The sequence below is a fragment of the Mirounga leonina genome, unplaced genomic scaffold (genome assembly GCF_011800145.1).
Source record: "Mirounga leonina isolate KUSES-001 unplaced genomic scaffold, KU_Mleo_1.0 Mir_125, whole genome shotgun sequence".
In the NCBI taxonomy this organism is placed as follows: domain Eukaryota; kingdom Metazoa; phylum Chordata; class Mammalia; order Carnivora; family Phocidae; genus Mirounga; species Mirounga leonina.
In genome coordinates, this window is record NW_023270305.1 from 64,826,210 (window position 1) to 64,851,163 (window position 24,954).

Here is a 24,954-nt window from a genome sequence, read left to right on the forward strand (position 1 = left end):
TCATCTAAGACACAGGTGGCAATCCTAAAGCCCTTGAGAATGTGGCTTTGTCATTTTTGTTCTCAAGTACTAAAAGCCCACCCAAGTCCAGAATCAGTTCCACACTTATGAATAAGCTCTCCACGCAGACAGCAGGGCAGCCTGGAGGCTAAGAACACAGGCACTGGGGCCAGACTCCCTGAGCGCAAATCCTGGTTTGGCTACTTACTAACTGTGTGACCTTGGGCAAGTCCCCTCGCTTTGCTGTGCTTCAGTTCCCGCTTCTGTAAAATGGTGCAACAAGTGTCTGCCTCACAGACAGACATCAGTTGCTGGGAGGACTGAATGAGGTAAGACACAGTGAATGCTCAGAGCAGTGTTTGAATAAATGTAAGCCATTATGATTAGTTATTTGATTTCTATCTGTCATTGGTTGAATCTTCCAGAAAAGGAGACTCTATACAAGGATCAGCCCTGTGCAGTCCCCTGTGCCAGCTGGGCAGACCCTCGGACTCTCTACCCATGGTCCAGGACACACATATACCCACTAACCTACTCTTTGTCACAGTACTCACCCCCGCTGTGGGTAACATACTCGGATATTTCTGTCCTATTCTCCGATAGCCTATTTCAAATTTTTTTTTTTTAAAGATTTTATTTATTTGACAGAGAGAGACACAGCAAGAGAGGGAACACAAGCAGGGGGAGTGGGAGAGGGAGAAGCAGCCTTCCCGCGGAGCAGGGAGCCCGATGCGGGGCTCGATCCCAGGACCCTGGGATCATGATCTGAGCCGAAGGCAGACGCTTAACGACTGAGCCACCCAAGCGCCCCTCAATTTTTTCTTAAGGAAGAATTCTAGGGGCGCCTGGGTGGCTCAGTCGGTTAAGTGTCCGACTCTTGATTTCAGCTCCGGTCATCAACTCAGGATCCTGAGATCGAGCCCCCAGTTGGGCTCTGTGCTCAGCCAGGCTCTGTACCCATCGTGGAGCCTGCTTGAGATCCTCTCTCTCCCTTTGCCCCTCCCCCCTTCTCGCACACGCTCTAAATAAATAAAAATAAAATCTTTAAAGAAAAAAAAGAAAGAGTTCTACTTCACAACCCACTAACAGGTCTCAACTTCCAATGTGAAAGGACAGCTCTTATCCAGTGGCTGACTGAGTTGCCCGGCGCCTGCCCGTCTCCAGCCACCCCCGTCATCTTTCTCTCTGGGACTACCTCACTTGGCCTTTCCAATCTCCAGTCACTTCCTCTGATGGCCTTGAAAGTCAACAGGTGGTGGCTCCGAGGTTGGGGCTGCTGTTTCTGCAAGATTAGCTCAGGTTACAGTGCTGAGCCCTCCTTGCTCATCAAAACACCTCCAAGGTGACGGGTTATTTATTTTTATTTTTTAAAGATTTTATTTATTTGACAGAGAGAGAGACAGCGAGAGAGGGAACACAAGCAGGGGGAGTGGGAGAGGAGAAGCAGGCTTCCTGTGGAGCAGGGAGCCTGACACAGGGCTCGATCCCAGGACCCTGGGATCATGACCTGAGCCGAAGGCAGACGCTCAACGACTGAGCCACCCAGGCGCCCCGGTGACGGGTTTTTAAAGTTCTTTTCAACCGTGTTCCTTCCAGTGATATACTGCTTTTTAGTATCTTACCTACGGCAGCCCTGTCACTTGGCCATGAGCCCCAGGTAGAGACCCCCCACCCCATGCCCCTGCCCTTCTAGAGCGGTTTAGGGCCTGATGGCACAGGTGTTACACAGCTGAGGGTTCTGGGGTGCAGGGAGCTTAGGGGGCCTGTCCAAGGCCACATGGCGAGTGAGTGACAGGACTGAGCGTCCAACCCAGGTCTCCTGAGCCTACATCTGGATCTTTCTGAGCTGCCTGGGTCACGGCCGCCCTCTGCGGTTCTTCACTTTCTTCCTCTCTGACCGTTTGGGAAAAGGATGCACGGAAGGCTCTAACGTTTGGACCCTTTGCTTGGGCTTTCCAGAAGCAAGGGCCGTGTCCCCAGGACTTCACGAGTCCCGACGGCTCTCCGGGCCTCCTACTTTGTGTGCACACAGACAGGCCTCCGGCTCGCGGACGTTGCTCTTGCTCGGCTGCCTTCCACTTCCCAGGTTGCCTCATCCGCCTGGCACTGGGCCGAAGAGGTTGTACCCGGGCATTTCGGCCCCTTCCTCCCTTCCTGGGAACCGGAGCAGGTTCCCTGCTGAGCCTGCCGAGCTTGTTGAAAGAGCACCTCTGGTTCCCCTCGGGCCCTTCCCCGGGGGCCCGGGACCTGTTGCTAACCGCCCCACTGAAAATGTTCTTTTCCCTTCCTGAGAGGAACAGGACGAAATCTCCTTATTTCCACATCCAGTGGCGGAATGGCTGGCACTGTTTCTTCCCTGCCTCCTAAACGCTCAGCTCCTCTTCCTGGCTCTGGCCACCCCTGGATCTGAAAAAGGAAGTAAAACCACAAAAGCATCTCCCTTCGGAGAACCCGCTCTTTCGAAGGGGCTGCTGTTCGTCGGGTACCGCAGTGTGCTAAGCAGCGACGCTCCTCGGCTCTGCTGTTCGGAGTACAGGGTGGATGTGACTGCTTCCGGGGGACAGAGGAGGCACAGAGAGGGCAGATTACTCCCCGAAAGTCACACAGCTACTAGCTGGCTGGGCAGGGATTTGAACACTATGCTCTCCGCCTCCAAGGCCTGCACTGTTTCCACCACTTCATCCTGCCCCCTCAGGGAAGAGGCCGAGAGGCAGCACCACAGACCTTTCCGAAGAGGAGCATGGCCTGCTTTCCCACTTCCTAACTCCTCTCTCGTGTGTGACACGCAGCACACATGCACACCCCCCCCTCCTATCCTCCTAGGGAAGCCTCAACTTTTTAAATTACATACATTTTAAATAATTGTGTTTGGAGAGATACTAAAAAAAATATTTACAACTCTTTTCTTCCTGCCCCAAATAACTGGCTGGGGACCTTGGCAAGACATCGGCTGTGCCAAGGCAGGAGGCTGCCACGCACTGCTGTCCCCAGGTCAGAGCCTGGGATGCCCCCCCCCCCCCACCTAGGGGAGCCTCAGGCAAAGCCTCAGGGCCAGTGCCCTCCCACCTGCCCCCACGCCTGCCCCGGGTGCAATCACCTTGCGGCAAACCCCGTGTCAGCCAGCCTGTGACTGTGTAGGTCCCTCTGCCTGGTGCACCACGACCTAAGGGCCACCTTCCTCTCAGACCCAGGCTCAGCCTAGGGTGTCCCACGCTGGCTCTGGGCATGGGGACAGGATGTGGGGACAGCAGGTGCTCCACCTCTGGGCACATGACCACCCTGGCTGGTTTCACCCAGCACAGCTCGTTTTTCAGATGTCCCGGTTTCAGCCTCCCTTCCTGCAACCTGGGCCAAGTTGTCCACCCCCAGATTTCTGTCCCCTGTTCATGGAGCTTGGCTGGGCAATGGCTAGGCCTGCTGGGGCTGCCGGGAGCCAGGAGAACTGCAATGGCAAAAGACAGAGGTGGCCTCAGACACCTTTCAGGAACCATGCTCTGTCCCAAGCACCAGCACCCCTCTGACCGTTGAGGTCAGACTCATTCTTCCTGCTTGTGGCCCCAGAACAGAGGGCTGGGCCAGCCTTCTCCTGGCCTCCTTGGAGAACAGGCTGCCCTTAGCTACCCACGGTCTGCTCTCTGCCCAGTGCCAACTCGGGAACCTGAGAATCACTGAACCAGAGGCAGACTTCCCGCACCCGTCTCTCCCAGCCAGCTGGGGCGGGAGTCATTCTAGAAGATATGAGTGGACATCTAACCACATGCAGGGTTCTTTGCTCGGGAGAGAGGCTCAGGGTGCAGGCATGGTAAGTAAAGAAGCTCCCCGACTAGTTGGGAAGAGAAGTACCATTTAAGGCAGAATTGTTGCCGAGTGGTTATGCTCATTGGCCAGCAGGATCTATCCAATAAGCACCGGACGGGAACTCTGGGCTGGGGTTTCAACAAAAAGACAGTTTCTGCCCTCAAGAGACACTGGGGATTATGATGTAATCTAGGTGTCCAAGGCAGGTATAAACGGGGCTTTAGGGAGGTCCAGGGGTTCCAGGTTAGGGACGGCTGCCAGGAGCCATGCCCTGTCCCTCCAGCGGGACCTGGCTTGAGCCTGGACCCAATTTAAACCCTGGCTCAAACCAGCCCCCAAAGCCATGCATGCTTCTCAGCTGAGGTTAAACAGCTTGCCCTCCTCCCTGATTCTGTGACAAGTCTGCATGTTTAAGCTTCCTTTTGGGCTTTTCTATTTATGTTGTCATTGATGACTTTGCTCCTAACTCATCTGATTTCAATTTAGACTGATTGGATCCTAATTTTATTACCATGTAATCTGAATGCATGTAATGACTGTAATTATGCCGCTGAGGGAAACAGCTCCTCCACGGCGGGAAGGCCTAAATTTAGGCTTCCTGGCAAGGGCGGCTGCTGGCGGGGTGGACACCCATAGCCACCTCAGAGCTGGTGGCCTTGGGGAGGACAGGGGCCCTCCCCTGCTGCAGCTCGGTGAGGCGGGTATCTGGGGCTTCGTGAGGCCCCTCTGAGGAGCCCTGGGAACACGAAGGCGTGTGAGCAAGGGGTCGGCGAGCCCACCCTCTCTGCCTCCCCTGGACCCCCCACCCCAGTCCTCTGCTGCACTGCAAGTCTGGGTGTCTCTGCTGGTACCCGCCTATCACCCACGTCCCCACAGCTCCCCACCGGTAAGATGCAGGATGCCAACAGGCCCCCTGTAGAGACATGGGGAGCAAGGGTTTCCCCACTAATCACGGGGTGGGGAAAGCAAGCCGTGATGGAAGAACCTACCACTGGCCTGAACCCTCCACGGTCCGTGCATCTCCCGACCCGTCCAGCCTTCTACATACTTTATGTCATTTTACGTCACATCTGAGGAACAGACTGTTACTGTCTCCGTTTTACGAATAAGGAAACCGAAGCACAGGAAGCTTGTGTACCAAGACCACCCGGGGATGGGCAGGGAAACTCTAACCCACCTCACGGTGTAGCCGCTTCCTAATGCCTGGAGCCTGTAAGAGGTGGTTCTGCCAGATTCCCCCCTCCCCCCAAAATAAAGCCACACTCTAGAGCCTGGGGCCCGACGCCATGCTTCCCCTTCCTCACTCTGCAGCAAAGAGAGGACAAGGCCCACTGGCGCGGCGAAGCAGGGACCCAGAGAGGGTCGGGCCCTCGTGTCCAGTCCCTGGGACACTTGGCAGGAAGGCTTAGAACACGGAATCTCCCTTCCCAAGGCTGGATGCCCAAGGAGGGGGGAGTGGCGGCAGGAGGTGGACAGGCTGCTGATTCGGAAGCGCCTGCTTATGCCCCTGGGGCCAGGAACAAGCTGGGCACCCAATCATGGTGAGGGTGGGCTTGCGGGGGGGTTGGGAGAATAGGCAGGGAGACCTGTGTGTGGGAGCAGCGCCCTGTGGGGAGACAGACGCTGGGCCTGGAGGGCAGCGGAAGGCACTGGAGGTATTCTGCACTGGAGGTATTCTGCCCGAAGAGAGGAAAGGTGGGTGGGGCAGATGGCCAAGAGGCAGGAGAGGATGCATTTGACCTCAGGAGGCTGATGTGGGCTCAAGGATGCGGGGACCCTTGGAAAGAAAGCTCCCAGTAGGAGACACCTTTGCAGAGGCTCCGCCCCAGGACGCCACAGGCTCAGAGCAACCACCAAGGGAACCTGGGGAGGGGAGGGCCGCAGGCCCAGTGCCTTTCACGGCTCCATGCTGCTGGCCTCCTGGAGGACCTCGGAACCCCGCTGCAGGAAAGCCCGGCCTGTGAGGAGGGGGGGTACCTGACCATTCAGCCGCCTCAGCAGGGCCCTCGGCAGGCAGCTGAGCACAGAGCAGGGACCTGGGGGCTGGAGCCGAAAGGAACAAGGGGGCCCACAGGGCCTGCGCACACAGCACTGCCCCCTGTAGGAGTGTGGAGCCTCCAGCCAAGTGATGGCTGGCCCAGGGGCTCTGAGGCCTGCCCACGACTGCACTGCTGGGCAGCTGGGGGCCCCCCTCTACTTTTGACTCTACATTTCAAGACTGAACCATAAACCTGATACCAGCCTGAGTTGGGGGACCTACTGTTGCAGATCCGTCTGCTGGTTTTCTCAAGATTTCTCCTTCCAGGCCTGTCTGCCTCACAGCTCCTCATGCACCGCCCCCCCCATACACACAGCAAGATGTGCATGCCCCGATCTCATGCCCACTGCCACCCTTCTGCAGGAGTCGCTGGGACCTGGGCCCTGCCCCCACAGTTCACTCACCCAGTGCAGGGACCCGATGCAGACCTTGGCAGCCATCAGGGGCACAGTGGGGTCCGAGGGCCGAAGCTTCATGCACTCCCGCAGCAGTGACACGGCGTAGGCTGACTGCAGAAGAAAGGGCAGGTGACACCATCACTGGCAGCCCTGGGTCTCGACAGCCTAGGTGCCTTGTGCCTACAGTGGGGGGCGTTCCCAAATAGCCAGTCCTTGCTCTTTCCTCCCAAGAGGCAGGAAGAGGGCCCAGCGGGAGGAGCCCAGGTCATGTTGGCAGACAAATCCCTCCCAGGTCTCAGATTCCGCATCTGGAGAATGGAGGCTGTGAGCCTTGCCCAGGTGATCCGCCAACAGCTCAGGTAACAACAGGTGGAAGCACTTCTAAAGGAATTCAAATGTGAACCACAGACATAAGAGGCAAAAATGGGCTCTTTTCAAACTTGAGAGTTCAACAGCCTTGGTTTCTAGGTGACAAGATGAGGCCGAAGCTCCACAGGACTTGGAGGCAGGGCTGTGGTGGGGAGTTGAGGGGGCGGGGGGCATAACGGCTGGCAGAGGACCAGGAGAGAAGCTAAGCTGGCAGAGGCAGAGAGAACCTCCAGACAGGAATCTGGAGCCCCTCAAGGCTCCAGCGACTCAGTCACAGAGACGGGGCCGGAATGGACCTCCTGAGGATGGCCACGTGTGGAGGGACGGCCAGGATGGGAGACCATCCACAGGCAGGCAGGAATACTACCAGTCACAATAATGAGAAAAAGAACACCAGCTAACACTTACTTAGATCTTACTATGTGCCACGCATTGTTATAAACCAGAGCTCAGCAAAACACAGCCCACAGGCCAAATGTGGCCCTCTGCCTGCTCCTGTGAATAAAGTTTTATTGGAACCCAGCCACGCCCGTTCATGTATGTATTGCCTACAGCTGTTTTTCTGACAGAGTGGGGAGTTCCCACAGAGACTGTTGGCCTGCAAAGTCAAAAATGTCTACTGTCTGACCCTGTACAGAAAGTCTGCTGTCCCCTGTTCTAGGTGCTTTATAGATTAAAAAAAAATTTTTTTTAAGACTTTATTTATTTGCGAGAGAGACAATGAGAGAGAGACAGAGAGCATGAGAGGGAGGAGGGTCAGAGGGGGAAGCAGACTCCCTGCCGAGCAGGGAGCCCGATGCGGGACTCGATCCAGGGACTCCAGGATCATGACCTGAGCCGAAGGCAGTCGCTTAACCAACTGAGCCACCCAGGTGCCCTAGATTTAATTTTCACAACTCTCCTGTGAGGTAGGTGAGCCACGTCTCTATTTATAGATGAGGAAACTGAAAGGCAGAGAAGTTAAGTAGCTTGTTCAAAGCCACAGAGCCCATACATGGCTGAACTGAGGTTTGAACAGTCTGGCCCTATGCTCGTAACCACAGCTCTACCTGGCCTCGGTGACTTGGTGCTTCCAGAACAATCTCCCGCTGCACCAGTAGTGACTACCTGGGCAGAAACAGCAGCCTCGGTCTCCCTGCTACACACACACACACACACACACACACACACACACACACACACGAGACACACACTCAGGGCTTCTGACTGCATCCAACACTTTTCCAAGAACTCAACAGTGACACCCCCTGCCCCCCAAGTGTGCACACTCCATACTTGTGTGACCCCAAGCTAGGGTCAATGGTAGGCAGGGGCATGTGTGTGACCACAGTTCCCATGTACTAAGCCCTACTGTGAGCCAGGCTTCCTCACCATTAATCAGCTTTCACCCTCCCCAGCAACTCCAGACGTACCACTGAGGCAATGAGGGCTCTGGAAGGCTTACCTGTTCAAACTCAGTGTGAGAGACTGGAAGAGAGAGAGCCGGAACCCCAGTGATCTGCGTCTACCCTGGACCCCCAGGCTTTCTCTAGCTACCCCTCCTTCCCCACCAGCTAAGGAAAAGCTCTTCTCAGCCCAGACATGACAGACTGAGGCTCTGGGCTCAGGCATATTAGGCCAGTTCCAGGGGTATCAGCCAAGGGCTAGCTCTGTGCCCAGTGCTGGGCTGGGGTTGTGGGGTCACATGGCTCTTGCCTATTAGGTGCCTGCAGAAAGGCCAGGGGGAGAAGACAAAAGCTACCGTTCCCCACTGCTCTCTCAGAAAGCGAGGATGTGAGACCCAGCACAGGCGGGTGTCAGCAGATGACTATTCCAGCAGGCTGGGAGACCGGGCTGGGCTGTGGGAAAGGGGACCTTGTGAGGGGCCCAAAGGAGTTGCCAGGCGATCCTGTGAATACCACTCCCAGCCCGCCAGCCATGGCCCCCCCTCCACACACCACAGCAAACCTCGGGCTCCCCTTGGCCTCCTTCCCTGGTTGCTGACCTCTACAGGGTTGAAGGTTCTCTGTGAAATGAAGGTTCTACAACCCTGACCGTCCATGTTCACCCCACACAGACCATAAAGCATTGCTATTTCAGGAGCCATCGGAGGACTCCACAGTAAGGGCAGGCAGCTTGGTTGGTTTTTTGTTTTTTTGGGGTTTTTTTTTTGTCATGCTGGTTACCTAGCAACGCAGCCAATGTGACTGCTGAGGAGACCAAGAGAAGGAGCGACCTAAATCATGTCATGGACCTCATCTTTTCTTCCTGCAGGCTGAACTGTCAAATGTACATACATCTGCCCGGCCACACCTTCGGCACAAGTGCAGGCCTTGATTCCTGCCTTGGGCTTTGGCAAAGGCCAGCTCTGGCCACTCTGGTTGCGGGGGGGGGGGGGGGCTTCCTGGGCCAACCAGGCAGACTGAGCTGGTGTGCAGGGTTCCTGAGGGGGTGGACAGTGTGCTTCCAGAACAATCTCCTGCTACACCAAATGCAGGCATGGATATAACCCATTGTCTCCAGCCTGTGCAGCCTCACGTGTGAGAAACTCACCGATCACCCCAACACCCTACCTGTAAGCCCAGCCTTGTGCCCACCTTGCTGGTCTGTGAAGGAGCCAGGCTGGGACACCAACTCCCTGGATCCTGGGATGTGCTGGACTGTGTGTGGACCTCTCTGAGCCTGGCTCTTCTCAGTAGGGAGGTTGAAGATCCCATACCTCCCAGGCTAACACCTTCTCCCTCGACTGGGGAGTTTCCTGGCGCACCGCCAGAGACTAAAGCTAGCTTCTGAGTATCCTACATTCTTCTGAGGAGAGCTCCCCAGCTTTCCTTGGGATCTCAAAGGGGTCTATGACTCACAGAAAGGTTAGGACCACTACCCTGGCCCTGGGCCTCTCCTCCGGGCCCATGCTCACTATTGCAAGATCAGAGGTTCTTTGTTTCCCAGAGGCAGGAAGAAGCTGTCACATACCACTGTGAGCTGTCTTTCCAGGCTCCATGTGAGCTCCAGACCCACCTCCTCCCCTCCCTCAGATCTCACTCTATCTATCTGCGGCCTGAACTCTCCCCGAGCCTTGGCAAGACCCTGCTGAGCACAGAGCCGGAGTAGACCATGTCTGTGCATTTAGGATGCTCTGGTGGGTGGTCAGCGTGATGAGGGTGGGGAAGAGCTTTGGGAAGACAAAGGCCCAGTGGGGGTTGGGGGGTGGGAGGCTCCCCCCTTGATTCTCACTATACTCCCCTGGCTCCTTCCCACCTATCAGGCTGCAGCACTGGCTCGTCTTCCTCTTCCCTGTCTAACCTTCGTGGGGGAGGTGCAGGCAAGCCGAGGAGGGCCCTCTTCTGAGCGGAGCTGCAGGGCTAGAAATGGCAGGTGGCACAGATGGGCGGGGGGCCGGGGGGGGGCCGGAATTCCCTCAGCCCCACAAAAGGGCTCTGGGTGTTTACAGCTCTTGGAACGATTTGCAAGCTCCTGCCACCTTCTTTCCTGCATTCATAGCATCCTTGGCTCTAACACCCTCAGCACCCAGCTCCGGAAAGGTTTTCCTTTCATGTTACTGCTGAAAATAGAGGCTTATGTAAGTGTAATTCTCATCAGAGAAGAAACCAGGGGGTGCTGGAACAGGGCTTGGGGGTAAGCAAAGGTGGCCCCGGTGACCGGGGATAAGGTCAGTCCCCTCACGCTGGGCAGACAGAGCCTCCGTCCCAGGCACAACCGCTGGCGCAGTTCTCCCCCCAGACTCCCTTGTGGGTGCTGCTGCTCTGCTCCACCTTGAACCCTCCCCTCCTAGGCAGGTCCTCCCATGGCAAGGTCCTTTCCTGACACCCCACCTGATGGGCAGGAAGAGAGCTCCAGCCCAAATGAATGCGCCCCTCGCTCAGAACCCGTGTCCCAAGCCTGTGGCACGCAGTTGTACTCTTCAAGTCTCACGTGGAAATGCTCTGTTGCCCCATGTGTGCACGTGTACGAGGAGAAAAGCACCCACAGACCCACAGTTGCACGCCTGTAACTCCCAGGTGGACACCAGATTCACACAGGGGTGTGTGTGTGACCCTCCGCGGGCCCTCACTCTCCCAGAGATAAAAATCCGATGCTGGAGAACATTTCTGACTCACCGCCATGCCCTCTGCCTAGCCCTGGAAGGGACCGGAGGAGAGCAGAGGCCCCAAAGGCAGGTGTGCAACCTCCCCCACCCAACACACGCCCTGGGTCTTACCTTCCCACAAGCCACCATGGAGAGGGCCACTTGGTACCAAAGGTGAAATTCTTCAAACGCAAACTTCATGGCTCGCTCCAGGCACTGAGGAGAGGGAGTCAGTCAGCACGCTCCCCCCCAGGGGTCCTCCCACCCTCAGCGAATCCAATACCCCCCAGGGCAATCACTGCCCAAATCACTTCTTATAGGAGGCTGCAGGAGGCCCATACTTGGTTCCTGTCAGAAAACTCCAGGCATAACCTGCCCCTGCCACGGGGCAGGTTATGCTGTGTGACCTTCTGCAAATCTCCTACCCTCTCTGGCCCTTGGTTCCTACCTCCCTAACATGTGACTGCCTCACAGGGCAATGGGGAAAAGAGAATGAAATTGATTCTGAGTTTTTAACATGTAAACATCCCATAAAAATAATAACTGGTATTTATTATTGTTGTGCATGGTACCACTCTCAGGTTTTTACACGTATTAACCTATTCACTCTCCCCAACAACCCTGGGAGGTGGGTTCTTCCATTATCCCCATTTCACAGATGAGGAGGCTGAGGTCTGAATGACTTGCCAGAGTCACAGGGCCTGTAAGTGGCAGAGCGGGCCGACTACAAAGCTACCCAAGTGGAAAGGCTTTTCTCGGTTCTGCTGTTCTCTATGATGACTAAGAAAACTGACTGCCCCACTGGCCTGTCTGATCCTGCGCAGCCCCAAATCAGGGGCAGTCTGGTGAGGTCCGGCAGACGCTACCAAGTGCTTCTACATGGTGGAGGCAGAAGCCAGCATGTGAGGCCAGGATTCGCCATGGTCGGGAGGGGCAGCGGACAGACGTGAGGTTCTGGGACCAGACAGCATGGGCTTTAAGAGCTCAATGGCCTGGGTTCGCGTGCTGGCTCAGGTGCACCCCTCCACCATCTAGGGCAAGAAACAACCTCTCTGGGCCTTGCCTTCCTCACTGGTAAACTTGAGAGAGCATCGCTTCAAGAAGGTATCACCTAAAAGCACCTTGCATGGTGCTGGGTGCAAGCAGGGGCTCAGCAGATGTCACCAGCTCTCCTCTCAGGGGCCCTCCTAACCACACAGAAAGAGAAACTACTGCCAAGAGGCCCACTCCTGTACGAAGAGATGGGGCCCCAGAGCCACCTTTGATCCCAGCCCAGATGTGAAAACTCAGAAATGTGTGCATGCCATTCACCTTGCGGGGAATGGAGAGAGGGGCAGCTTGGTGCACTGGTCCCCCCGCCCTCACCCCAAAGAGGCACCACCCCAGGAGCGCTGCCCCACCAGGGTTTGCTCAATAGAATGGGGTTGCTCTGTCCAGCTTGGGTGGGAGGGGGTCCAGGGCCCTGACTCACACCAAGTTCAGAGCTCTACCAGCAGAGACACTCACATCCAGTATCATCCACGTGGGAAACTGGGGGATGGATAATTTCCCCCTTGTGCTTCTCTATACAATGCCTTGTGTTCTTTCAAAAGAAAAACACATGAAAACACTAGTAAAACAACCCAAACCAAAACCCAAACTACCCATCCCGCCAGGGAAGGGCAGCTCTCCCAGCCCTGGAGGTGGAACGGTCCCAAGCCTCGTCTCCCAAGGACTAAGCTGCACCCCTTGGCGGAGGCAGGGAATGGACAGTGGAGGAGGTCAAATGGTGGTTCCATCTGACTTCTGGGGGGGGGGTCGCCGTACCTCAGAGAGCATGACGTACTGGCCCCTCCTGCCCAGCGTGATGCTCAGGAGGTCATAGATGGCTGCAGCATTCCGCAGGCTCACCGCCCGGTCCTCCTCCTGCTCCGGTGCCCGGCTCAGCACCACATCCCGAGTAGCCTGCGGGGCGACGTGGTTGGGGAAGGAGCGAGGATGGAAAATAAGCAGCTGTCTGCCTCCAAGGCCCCGTGACCATCGTCCTTACACTGCTAACCCAGGCTATGCTCCCAGAATCTGCCAGGGCCTTTCCACTGTCCCCACGAAGGCCCCCATGAAAGGGAGGAAACCTCTACCTGTAGCTGAGGTTGGGGTGAGGGACCACCAGTTCCGAGGGCTCCTGGTAGTCAATGTTTTAGTCTGCAAAATCTCAAACCTACAGAAAAGTTGCCAGGCTGATGGCACTGACCACACGTGCTTTGTTGCGCTCTAGTATATGATTATAAGGATAGAGTCATGAAGGTAAGATGACCCTTGACCCCTAAGTACAACCACACGAGGAATGCCAGTATTTCGGGAAACGTACAACTGATGCCTCTACTACGAGCTCACAGTCAGATCTCCCCCCTGCCCACCGATGGCCCTATTATAAGTCTTTTCGTCCCAGAACCTAACCCAGGACCAGGCCCACAATTCTGGGGCCGTGTCTCTTCAGTCTCCTCTCATCCAGAAGGGCCTGGACCTCATCTTTCAGACACTGGCATTTTTTGAAGATAGAGGCGAGAGGTTCTGTGGAACAGCTCCTTGTGAGCTTGTAACTGTCCCCTCACAGAGCTTCAGGTAATATCTGGAAATGTCTAGATGACGTGGGTGGTTCTGCTGCTGGACTCACAGGAGGGCAGCTTGGGCTGTGGCCCCTTGATATCCCTCTGATAAGGACCTCCTGGCCCAATATGTCCTTCCCATAACCCCTGTGTTCAAACCAGACCTGATCCTTGACTCCTTCTGACCACAGAACTCTCCTCTCAGAGCTCCCTAAGGAACATCTCCCGTAACACATGGCCTCTGTGCTCCGTGTCCAGAGCTCAGGAGTTCAGTGCTCAGAGCTGCCAGGTAGCTGCTGGTCAGGGGGAGTGGGGGAATTGGGGGGGGGGGTAATGGGAAAATGTGCTTTAGTAGTAGGAGATTCTGTACAATCTGAAGCGGGGAGCTCTGTATCACAAAGTCTGAAATCTCCCCACTGGGGATTCGGGACCCTCTTATTCTGTGGCCTATGGTCCCACTCCCTCTTGTCAACCCATACTCTGGAGACAACACTCAGGCCTGGGAGTAATTCAACATGAATCATAGGGTCCCTGAGCTGAGCTAGGAATGCTCTATGAACGAACACACACACACCCGCTCACCTACCCCTGAGGGCTGTATCTGAGCTGAAGCGAAGCTGGGTTCCAGCCAGATGCTCCTGCTGGCTACTCCCGGTATCCCTCTCCCTCTGTAGTAGGGGTTGGACCCCCTTTTGTGTGTTGGGACTCACCCTCTTCTACTCCCCCACACAGGACCTCAGAACCAAGGATGCTGGGATAAAAAGGAGCTGCTGGCCCTTAAAGCCAATTTCTCACTGTCAGATCCAAATCATCCTTCCTGTCCACAGATGGTCTTCAAAACCTCCTTCCAGGCAGGATTATGAACCCCTCCTCCAGGTCAGGGCAACGCCCCCACGGGTGGGGGGCCATAGAGGCAGAAGAAGCCCAATGGCCTTCAGACTGCAGGCTCTGAATGTGTCCTGTTGTGCAGGGCTGAAGTGTGTTCCAGAGGCTTCTGGAAGCCAAGATACCTCTGAGACCCAAGGAAGTGACTCACCCATGGGGGCACTTCCGGAAGGCAGGCCAGCGGCCAGGGGCCCTGATGGGTGCCCCTCCTGCCACGGCAGGCGAGGGCTGCCACCACCCCCATGTCCATGGACCAGCCCCAGGAGAAGGTGCAGGATGTCAGGGGATCCCCAGAAAGGATGAGCGCTGGTGCCAGCCTGATAAACAAGAGCTGGTCGGGAACTCTGAAGGGTTAAGGGGAGAGAAGTAGAGAGGGAAAGTGCCAGAGAAATCCCACTCCTTCCCAGTGAAATCCACCCACACAGGCACCATCAGGAAGAGAGAAGAGATTCTGAGAGGCTTGGCAGGAGCTTTTTGACAAAGCGGAGTAGGAACACAAAACTGGCCACGTACCTCCCCACTCCTCCACTTCCAGCCCTCCCCTCCAGAACTCCCCAGCTCTGGCCCACGAGAGTGGGGCCCTGAGAGGGCCTGGCCAGGCAGCCAGGACAAGGGTGGAGGCAATGAGAGGACACAAGGTACGGTCCCTGTCCTCAGGGAGGGGACACTGGAGCCCAGAAGCAGCTGCAGTACTTGTGCTCAGTGCAAGGGACCTAGAAACCTGGTGGGAGAGAGGGGTCCTGATGGAAAGGGGACAGCGCGGGCAGCCTGCAGCGGGGCAGTGGGGGTGCTTTTCTGTGGGGTACGGGGAGAAGCCTGGCTGGGCACATGCAGGATCTGGGAAGCTATCCGTGCAGACCGGTCTTGTTCTGGGGATGGTGAGCAGCGAGCTGGGACCACGGGCCTCAGCTCTGGTTGGCCTGTCCTTGAAGAGTAAGCCCTGCAGACCCCAACTCCCATCCCCCTCCAGACTGCTCCAGCACAAAGTCAAAGCTCCTTCTCTGTGGCTGCCACGAGGCCTGGTCCACCTGGCCAGCGTCTCCCCCAACTAGCTCTCGGTCCTCCCCCTGCTCCACAGAACTCCCCGCAGCTCCCTCTCAGCACCAGGGACTGTCTATGCCCTCGGTCAACCTGGATGCCTCCTGGCTCCTCACAGCTCAACTCAGGTACCTGTCAACCTGAGCGACCCTGCCAGGCAAGGCCGCCCCCCTCCTCTCCTCTCCTAGCATGGGGCACACACCCCAGCCCCTGTATACCCAAGAGTTCCCTGGTTCTTGGGGCAGGGACATGTCTCCAGCACCTTCCTTGGTCCATGTTTGTAGAATGAGTGATGTTGAGCAAGATTTCTGGGCTTGGTGTGGAAATGTTCTCCTCTTGCCCTCGACTTTGACCTTTAAGACAACAGTGTCTCTGACTGTGTGCTTAGGGGTGGATTTCCAGCACTGGGCTGGGATTAAGTCAGAAAACCAGGAACAGAACTGAGCATGTCCTCAGCCTGGGGGCTGGGCCTCCCCAGGAGGCAGACAGCAGGGAAGAGGTCTCCTGGGGTGGGGGTGGGGGGTCCTCAGGAACTGGCCTGTTTTAAGAGGGAAGCAAGGTTCCACAAAGGAAAACCAAAAGCAGAAGTTTGCCCTGGTTGCTATGGCTCTTGGGGAGGGCTGCGGTAAAAGGATGTGGTGGTGTTCGCTGGGTGGGGGAAAAAGGGGCAGAAGGAAGGAAGCTGTGGGGGCTGGTGACGCGGCAGGAATTCATGTGCAGCACGGAGGGCGGGGGCCTCAGACACTCTGGGGGCTTCGAGTCGCTGCCCACGTGCCCCGGGTGTCCTGTTCCCTCCTCCCCTGGGCTCACCACCCTCAGGCCAGCGATGCTCCCAAATTCACCAGCAGCCTGCCTTGAACTAGTCCCAGCCACTCTTTTCCTCCACCACTCAAGTGGCCTTGCTAGGAAATCCTTCAGATCAAATGCAGAGAGAGAGATGAATGTACCTATGACCTATAAAGCAGTAATGGAGACACTGAATATTCTTCTCACCACAACCATCCTTACTCCTCTGGGAGTAATGAAGAATCTTCTCCCCTCATTCCTCCCGGCACCATCTCCAGGCCCCCACCTCTGGGGATGCCTCGCCCTTGTTTGGACCACACATTTTGTCCTGGGCAGGGCTCCTGAGCTGTATGGCTCCTAACCTGGGTCCTCTGGCTGTCCCCTCCAGTGCAGCCTCCTCCAAACTGAGGACACTCACCCCAGGCCCTCTGCAAACCAGAAGAGAAAAAGCCAAAAAAAAAAAAAAAAAAAGCACGCACCTCCCTACCCCCCTCCTCCAACAGCTCATCACTGCCAGTGTGACCCATATCTGGTCTTGGGAGAAGGAAAGGATCCATGAAGCAAGCCTAGGGCCTTACGGGAGGGCTGGCGGGGAACTGCCATGTCCCCAGGCTGGCCAGCCCATGTGAAAGCCAAGGCAGGCAACGCTCCATCCAACAGCCATCCCTTATGTGTGCCACACATTAGCTTTTCAAGGTCACATCCATCACATCTCATCCGGACTCACAATAACCCCACAGGGGTGCAGGAGGGAACCAGGATGCCCTATTTGCAGATGGGAAACGGAGTCCCAGAAAGTGAACTAATTGTGCGAGGTCCCCGGGAGGTAAGGCTGCACCTTCAAAGGCCAGTCCAGGATGGCTTCTGCTGCCTCATGGGCCTCTCCTGGTCCCGACCGTCTGCTGACTGCAAGGCCTCAGACTGCACTGACTTTCGTTTCCACCCAGCCCCGTTTCTCCTTTCTAATCCTCCACACAAGCAGGGTGAGAGAAGGAAAGGGAGAACTTGTGGACTACTTTGTGAGTGGCAGCTCACAATGACCTCATGTACTATTGTCCTATCTCACAGATGAGAAGACTGAGGCCCAGGGAAGCTCCCCCAGGCATACAGATAGGAGGGACCCAGATTAGAACCTGGACATTCTGACTTCACCCCCAGAGTCCTCTGAAGAAGTGTCCAGTAGCCTTGTCCATGCCATCAGAGGCCCCAGGATGGCTCTGCTTATAGGGGAACCAAAGCAAAACACCAGGCTGCGCCTTCCCAATCAGGGAAAAAGCCCCTTGGGCAATGTGTCCAGGGCCCTGCTCCACGCTGTTCTCAGACAGCTGCTCTACCTTGGCCAAGCACTCAGTCTCAGGGCCTGCTGCTGGCACCCCCCCAAATCAGCCCAGAAAGGAGTCTGCCAGCAGTGTCTGTGACTGGCACCTGCCCCTCTCCGGAGGGCGCCGTCCTGTTCCACTCCTGCTGTCCTGCCCCACCAGCAGACGGAATTACCACGGCTTTCAGGCTGCCAGTCCACAGAGCCAAGAAATACCATGCTCAGTGACGTGGCCCATCCACCCAGAGCCCCGGCCAGGCCCAAGCCGGCCCCCACTCTCCTGCCGTGTCAGGCTTCGGCGGCAGGAATCACACTCTCTGGCTCTTCCTGCCAGCAAGGGCGAGAGGATCTCCCGCCTCTACTGAGCCGCCTGTTCTGAGCTTTCAGCAGTAGCAGACCCTCTACCATGGCAGCCTGCAGCAGAGCAAACGAGGTGCCAAAAGCCAGAACAATCTGTGCTCATCTGCCGAGTCCCAAATGGAACCGAGCCCAAGAAGCACTTTTTTTTTTTTTTTAACTGAATGGTATCCTCAAACCAATTTTTCTCCCAACGTGATCTGAGCCTGATTATTCTCTAAAATGACTGAATCGGAAGCAAGCATTTATCAGGACAAACAAACCCGTGTTGAACATCTCTAACGTACCAGGCACCTGTGTGGTTTGTTTTCTGGCTTTTGCTGTGCAAGAAAGGCCTTATTAGCCTCATTTTACAGATGAGAAAACTAAGGATCAGGGAGGGAAGAACCTTGCCCAGGCCCCGCAGACTGAGAATGGCAAATTCAAGGCTCAAACTGCTGGTGTGACACTGGACAGGGCACGGTTCACCTGCAGGCTCCAGTCCCCAGAGGCTACCCGTCCACCCCACTCTCACTCAACACTGGGCCTTTGGGGCCTTTCAGTTCCTGAGCACCTGATACCAGCAGCAACTTCTCCACCAGCTGAATGAAACAGGGACCCACGGATTCAGTCTGCCTCCGCATATATTTTTATGCCTAGATGAGTATTTTAGAAAGGATCAAGACTTCTGTACTTCCTGGTTCTCCAACTGTTTGAGAAAATCAGACTAGTTTTGATACAGAGTTCTTTAAAGACTAGAATATACACTTGGGGTTCAGGAGACTGGGGTGATTCCTTCTGATGTGAGGACCAGGATTTTCTCCAGGTCCTTGGATACATCTCCAGTAGGTGGGAGTACATCTGGGGCGGGAGTAATGATTGACCGAGATGGGATGGACGGACAGATGGATGGAAGGATGGATGAGCAAATGGGTGGGTGGATGGATGGCTTTTAAAATGTCCTTTTGGCTCCAAAGACTCAAAACTAGGTCCAAAACACAAATCTTCTTCAACCAGTTATCACTCGCACACGTTGCATTTCTGTGACGGCATTTGTAAGATTTCTATTTACCTCTTGAAACACGAGGATGTGGGGGGGGTTCTCTATTCATTCTGATCATGCTCGGTTAGCCTTTTACAAAAACCATATCCAAGGTAACGGCCCCACACTCAGGACAGCTTGCAGGCTACTCCTCTGAGTTCCAAACCACAAAATAGGGGCCGACATGCTCAAGAAATCTGCACAAGTGCTCCGGCGATCCTGGAGGTGGGGAGTTTTGATGATTGTGTCTCCTGGGCTGACTGTGCTGGAGTAGCTTTTACCTCAGCATAATGGGTTCTGCAGGTATTAGGCAAAGCTAAGTAGCAGCCAAGACAGCCAGCTGCTGTTCTAGAGGCTTCTGCCTATCAACTGCGGCCACACCCAGGCAGCACCAAAAGGAGATGAGGAAAACCCTGCAAGTACCTGGGGGCCAGGCTGAGCCCCAGGGTTCAGCGAAGGGATCAGAGCCTGGGAGGCGGGCACGGTGGTGACTTCACCTGACCGAGAATGGGACCCGCACGGAAGGAGGGTATGAAACGAGAGCAAGAGAGAAGCCAGAGGCTATCCGGTCACTCTGAGAAACAGCTCCAGGCCACTGAGGCCAGATCCAGATCCCAGGAGGAAAGCTCTGTAGAGGAGACTCCAAAGCTCTCCCCCCAATTCCTGAAGTTTCTAAACGTGTGACAGGCTGGGTGTGAGCAAGAGGAAACAAACTAGCAGGCCCTGGAGGAGTGCCTCCTCCCGGCCCAGTGCACAACTTCCTCTGCTTTGCATGCTCAGGGAATCCCCAAGACGCCGCCTGGCAAGCCGGCCCGCACCCCGAGTCTCTGGGACAGGCCATCAAGTCACACAGCCTCCTGCAAAAGGGCAGGAGCTGCTAGGAGGGAAATCACATATTTAGGAAAACTCTTGGCTCCAAATGTGGGCCCCCTTTTAGTAAAAGGCCATTCTCCACTCTGAGATAGGGGGCAGCTTGAGGGTTTGGGGTGGGGGCAGGGGGGATAACCTAATGGAAAGGCATCTGAACTCTGATCCTGGGCACCCAGATAGGGCAGAGGCCACGGAAAATGGCTGGGAGAGACAGAGTCCAGCCTCAGCCCCCCTGCCATCTCACGCCAACAGGCATGTCCCTGTTGATAAAGCCCTCCCTGAACCTCGTTTCATTTGAGTCTCAAAATCACCCCCTTGGCCCTTTTATAGATGAGGAAACTGAGAACCAGAGCAGCTTGGAAGTGGCAGAATCGGGACTGCGGTCCAGGGCTTGTGCTCCATGGCCCATGCTTTGGAAGCTATGTAGGGAGGCAGACATGATTTGAATCATGGCTGTGAGGATTACTAGTATATGACGTTGACCAAGACAGATACCTGTCCTGAACCTTACTTTTCTCATCTGTAAGATGGGAATATATTAGACTGAAGTGTATGAAATTGTTATTTGTCATACGGCTCAACGTAAAATGCCTCCCTCTCTGAGATCATCAGCTTGGAATCTGGCAGAGAAAGGACCTAAGGAATGTTTCGGCTTTCACCTTTTTACCTCCCACCTGTAATCCTCAGCACAGGGAGAGGAATTTCCCCAGACAGGTGACTTAAGTGCAGTTGCAACTGAGGGTGTGGGTGGAGAGATGGCTCAGGTGTGGGGGGAGGGGGGCAGGGAGGGATCTGGTCTATGTCTGAGGTTCCATTATTAGAAACCGGGGCCCAGTCTGTGGTCAGAGTGGGGGCCCATTTTCTGTGAAAAGTGCACTGTTCTCCCGTGAAAATCAAATCTGGCATTCGGTATTTCTATCCTCACCTTAGGCTAACCAGTTAGATGCCCCTCCTTGGAACAACCACTTTCCCCCTCACCTGCATGACCCTGTAAACCTTTTAGTACCACAGCCTAGCTGAGGAAGGCTATGATCTCTTGCCGCCCCAGTCCAGTGCCCCACATCCTGCCTACGTGCTGGGACCCACTGATGTGGAGGAAACCCGCTGACCAAAGCACTCATGGCCCCAGCTATTCAAGGGTACATTCGTTTCCATCTGTTCATGGGGGCTTGTTTCTTAAACTCCTACTTCCACACACTGCTCTCAGATGTGCCAGTTTAGCAAAGTTAGTTCTCAACCTGGGGGGTTCCCAGCTCCCAAGCTCCGAGAGGCCCCTCAGTTAGAGGGCTCAGACCCAGCCTTGGACTCCTCTGTAGCACGCCCCCACCCCTGGCTTCTGTGGCTCCTGCACACCCCTCCCCGCCTCCCCCAGACCAGTCCAGGCCATCCTTCTTACCACTCCCTGGACCACACCCCTCTCCTTCACTGAGCCTCCAGGGCCCATGCGTGCATGCGTGTGGGTATGTACATACATTGGTGCGAGCCTGGCTCATCTCCCCGCCTGCCACGGGGGGAAACGGGTCTTGTGAAAACAGCCAAAGAGCACTTCATGCAGGCTTTGTCCGGCATGCTTTACCCCTCCTCTGCTTTACTTTTCCATAGCACTCAGACACTAGGACCCTGGATAATGTAGTCGCTAATTAATTAATTGTCCACCTCCCTCACTAGAATGTAAGCTCCATGAGGGCAGAGACTTTTCTCCATTTGTTTGCTGCCGTGTTTCCGGCTTCTAGCACAGGCCTGGCACAAAGATGATAATAACGAACCGTTGCGTGAATGAGTGAATTCACTGAGACTCGGAGGTTTTAGATTTGCCGGTGGGCCTCAGCTAACAGTGGTAGAACTGGAAGCACCTGCCCCTTCCACCCCCTCACATCAGTCCCAGAACCAGCACAGGGCTGCCCAATACACACTGCTGACTCACTGATAAGCACCTTTTATAATCCCAGAAGAGGTGTTGGGGACTCCTAACTCAGTCCCTACTCAGGCCCCCGAAGACAGCCTTGTGCACCAGACCCAAACCTAGGAAGTGAGCCTCACCCCCGTGCGGGGGGCAGATGCAAGAACCTTGCTTCAGGGACATCCGTGGGAGGCTGAGCTGGGCCGGGACCTGGCGGCCTGTGCCTGAGGTCCCGCAGCCCTACCCCACCGGGGCAGAGAGCGAAAGGCCTGGAACGTACCATGGACTCACTGATGAGCAGCAGCAGAAGGGCTTCCTCTATATTATCCTTCGGGCAGTAGAGGCTGAAAGACACAGATGGCAGCACTGGGTCCAGCACAAGCCTCCAAGCAGAGCGGCTGGCCCGCCACCCCGGCCCTCCGGCCCCGGAGTCAGCAGCGGCCCTGGTAAGGTGACGCCCTCCTGCATAATTCACAGACACCGGATACTACCTGCAGCTCTTTCTCAAGCCGCAGAGTTCTGGATCTGAAAGGCTGGGGTGAGCGGCGGGGCCAGAAATACTACAGATGCTCTGGGGGAAGAGATGTCCCTTCCAGGGCCCAGGGCTGCATGACACAGCCAGGACAAGGAGCAGGGGAGAGCCGCTCAGATCCTGTCATCAATTATTTAACAAATAAGAGAGGAGGTATATGCAGACTAGCAGGAAGGCAGGTAACCTCCAAATAATTCGACTTGTGGATGCCTTCTAGAATGCTCCTCCCAGCCCCTATCCCGAGACAGTCTTCCCTGGTTTATTCGGCTCCTGCGGATAACTGAAAAGCCTGCCTGACAGTGAGCTGGGTGGCAGCTGGAGGAAAGTGCAGGGCACAGGGAGGGGACGTCGGAGCCCCAAGCGTGGCATGAGACCGGCATGGTCCAGCAGAGCTTACTTGTCTCCTTCGTAGAGGTGAGGTTTCCGCAGGGCCTGCGTGATGAAGGAGTTCTCCTCCTTGCTCATGAACTCAGGCAGTGGGTGGGACAGGGGGCTCCAGTAGCACTCCTCACTCAAGGAGTGTAGTAGGACCCCTGCCAGATGCTTGGCCGCCATCTGGCAGAAAGGGAGGAACTCAGACCCAGAAAGCCCCCCGCCCACCACCGGGCCAAATCTGCCAGCCCTGCAGTGCACTGCCCCTTCGGAGGCCCACCACTCCACTCCACTCCCAAGGAGCCCCCTGTTCTCTCTGTTTCCAGCACTGAGGCCACCCCACCCCTTCTGTTGGCCTTTGATGGCTTCTACTTAATCTTCTGTCCTCTGTCCTCTCCTAGACGGGAGGTACGTTTCCTCCTCCTCTGGCCCCATGGAGCCCAGCACAGCTCGGAGTATTCAGCAGGCCCTTGCAGAGCGTGAAGCCACTGGCCTGGGCAGCGCTCTTGACCACATACCTTCCTGATACTTGATCAAAAATTCTAGAGTGAGAAGCAGCTGTGGCTCTGATTTGGGGTGAATTAAAGCCTAAGAAGGTAGGCCTGAATTGGGGCAGGAAAAGGAGTCCAGGTTATTTATTAAAATCATAAATAATCCCTAAGAGTTAGCCTACCACCTTGCTAGGAAGGGATGACATTGGGTTTTAACTCTGATCTAATGCTAGGGGCTCTGTGCAGTGCTGAGGTAGGGATGCTGCGGGTGCTTCCCGGGCTTGGTGGGAGAGAATGCTGAGATCGATTAACAATGTCTGCCATGAGAACAGACAGGGAGAGGAGAAGCGTGCATGCAACATACTGTCATCCCTGATTCAGAGGCTGCCTGCTAGCACTTCTGTTGTTCCCCACTGAAAGTGGCCCCTGTATAAGCCAACCACAGCCAGCACCCAGCCCCGAGGCATCGCTGTGTTACCACTTTGAAGTTCTGAGTTGCTTTGGTCTCCACTGTACGTAGGACCTCCCGAAGCTCTCTCATCCCTTTCACGATGTTCCTAGGGGGAAGACAGCAGAAGCAGGGTCATTCCCAGCTTAGTTTCCACAGACATCATCATCAAACCTGCAGACTCAAGCAGGGAGCCTGCCCATTTGAGTTTTACTTGAAAACACTCAACTGGACTGAAAGGTCAGAGCTGTGACACCAGGATCCTAGAAGCCCAGGACACTGTCGACCAAAGAACAGGAAGGATCCCTCTCCTCCACAGCCCCCCAGGAACCCTGGCTTCCAGCTCACCACCAGAAGGGGACCAAGATTGAGTATTTCAAACAAGATGTCATTTGGCCCAAAAGCCTTGGCTGGTGTCAGACTGACTTGAATCCGCCTCAAATTTTCCATCTTCCCCCAGCACATCTGGTCAGCGCTGGGGTCCATCCTCACCTCTCAGTCCCTGTCACCAGGGCCCCGGACCAGCCTGCATCACCTGGTGCCTGGATAACCACAAGGGCCAGTCACACCTCTTCCCCCAACCCCTGCCAGCCCTCTGGGCCTCGAAATAATTTGCAAGCTTTTTAAAGTGTGACCCAGAATAAAAAAAATACATTTTAGATTGTAACGCAGTATGCACACACTTTCCTTACATAAAACGGAAGCAAGTTTCTTCCTTTTTTTTTTTTAAAGATTTTATTTATTTATTTGCGAGAAAGAATGAGAGACAGAGAGCATGAGAGGGAGGAGGGTCAGAGGGAGAAGCAGGCTCCCTGCTGAACAGGGAGCCCGATGCGGGACTCGATCCCGGGTCTCCAGGATCATGACCTGAGCCGAAGGCAGTCGCTTAACCGACTGAGCCACCCAGGCGCCCTGGAAGCAAGTTTCTTGACACACTACTTAGCTCTACTTAGTGCAGGCCACTCTGGTATTTCCAATTTGACGTCTTGCTCTATTCTTCTTTTTTTTTTAAATTCTGGCTGCAGCCCACTAAACAGGTCTTGCAAACCACTGATGGGTTGTGGCCTGCAGTTTGAAACACTGCTCCATGGACCCTGGAGGGGTCTGTATGCCTGACACACAAACGTCATCTTTTACCACCCCCACCCCCCCTCAAGGCTAGCCCCTCTATCAGCACCCCCAGGGCTCACAGAATCCAGTCTAGGTCTTCACAATGGTATCGTGGCGCTGGCGGGTCTGCTCCTCGCCTCTCACCCATCTCGTCTCCCGCCCCTCAGGTCCTTTTTGAATAACCAACCATATGACCTATGTCAAGTCTTGTCACAGACTCCTCCCATGGCCTTAAACAGCCCTTCCGCATTCATCCTCAGAAAGCCTTTCCAATAACACTTCCTCCTTGCAGCCTTCCCAGACCCCTCCCCACACTTGCCCCTCCAGCCTGCGTCCCTCTTGCTCCCTGTTAATTCCTCTTCTGAAGCATGACCCTGCACGGTCATTTTCCGTTTACGTGCACCGTGCACTCGGAGGGCAGGGCTCCTGTCTGGCTCCCGAAGCTCAGCACTAGCACAGCTCCTGGTACACAGCAGGTGCTCAGCAAATGCTTGAGCCCTGCCCTCCTCCTTTGCTCTGGGGGTTCCCTGGATCACAGCTCACAGGGGAAAGCAGAGGCCGCCAGGTCGGCA

General features: G+C 55.5%; 1 protein-coding gene across 4 annotated transcripts in view; it reads right to left on the bottom strand.

Moving 5' to 3' along the window:
• The window catches only part of TTC7A (tetratricopeptide repeat domain 7A), a 116,891-nt gene that overhangs the window by 49,816 nt on the left and 42,121 nt on the right, over positions 1–24,954 (bottom strand). For all 4 annotated transcript variants that reach the window (XM_035001621.1, XM_035001623.1, XM_035001624.1 and 1 more), the window contains 6 exons: positions 23,303–23,381; positions 22,359–22,516; positions 21,710–21,773; positions 12,476–12,613; positions 10,802–10,885; positions 6,241–6,345 (listed from right to left, as the gene is read on the bottom strand). In XM_035001621.1, the coding sequence (XP_034857512.1) occupies positions 6,241–6,345; positions 10,802–10,885; positions 12,476–12,613; positions 21,710–21,773; positions 22,359–22,516; positions 23,303–23,381 (628 nt within the window). The remainder of the gene's footprint in view (positions 1–6,240; positions 6,346–10,801; positions 10,886–12,475; positions 12,614–21,709; positions 21,774–22,358; positions 22,517–23,302; positions 23,382–24,954) is intronic.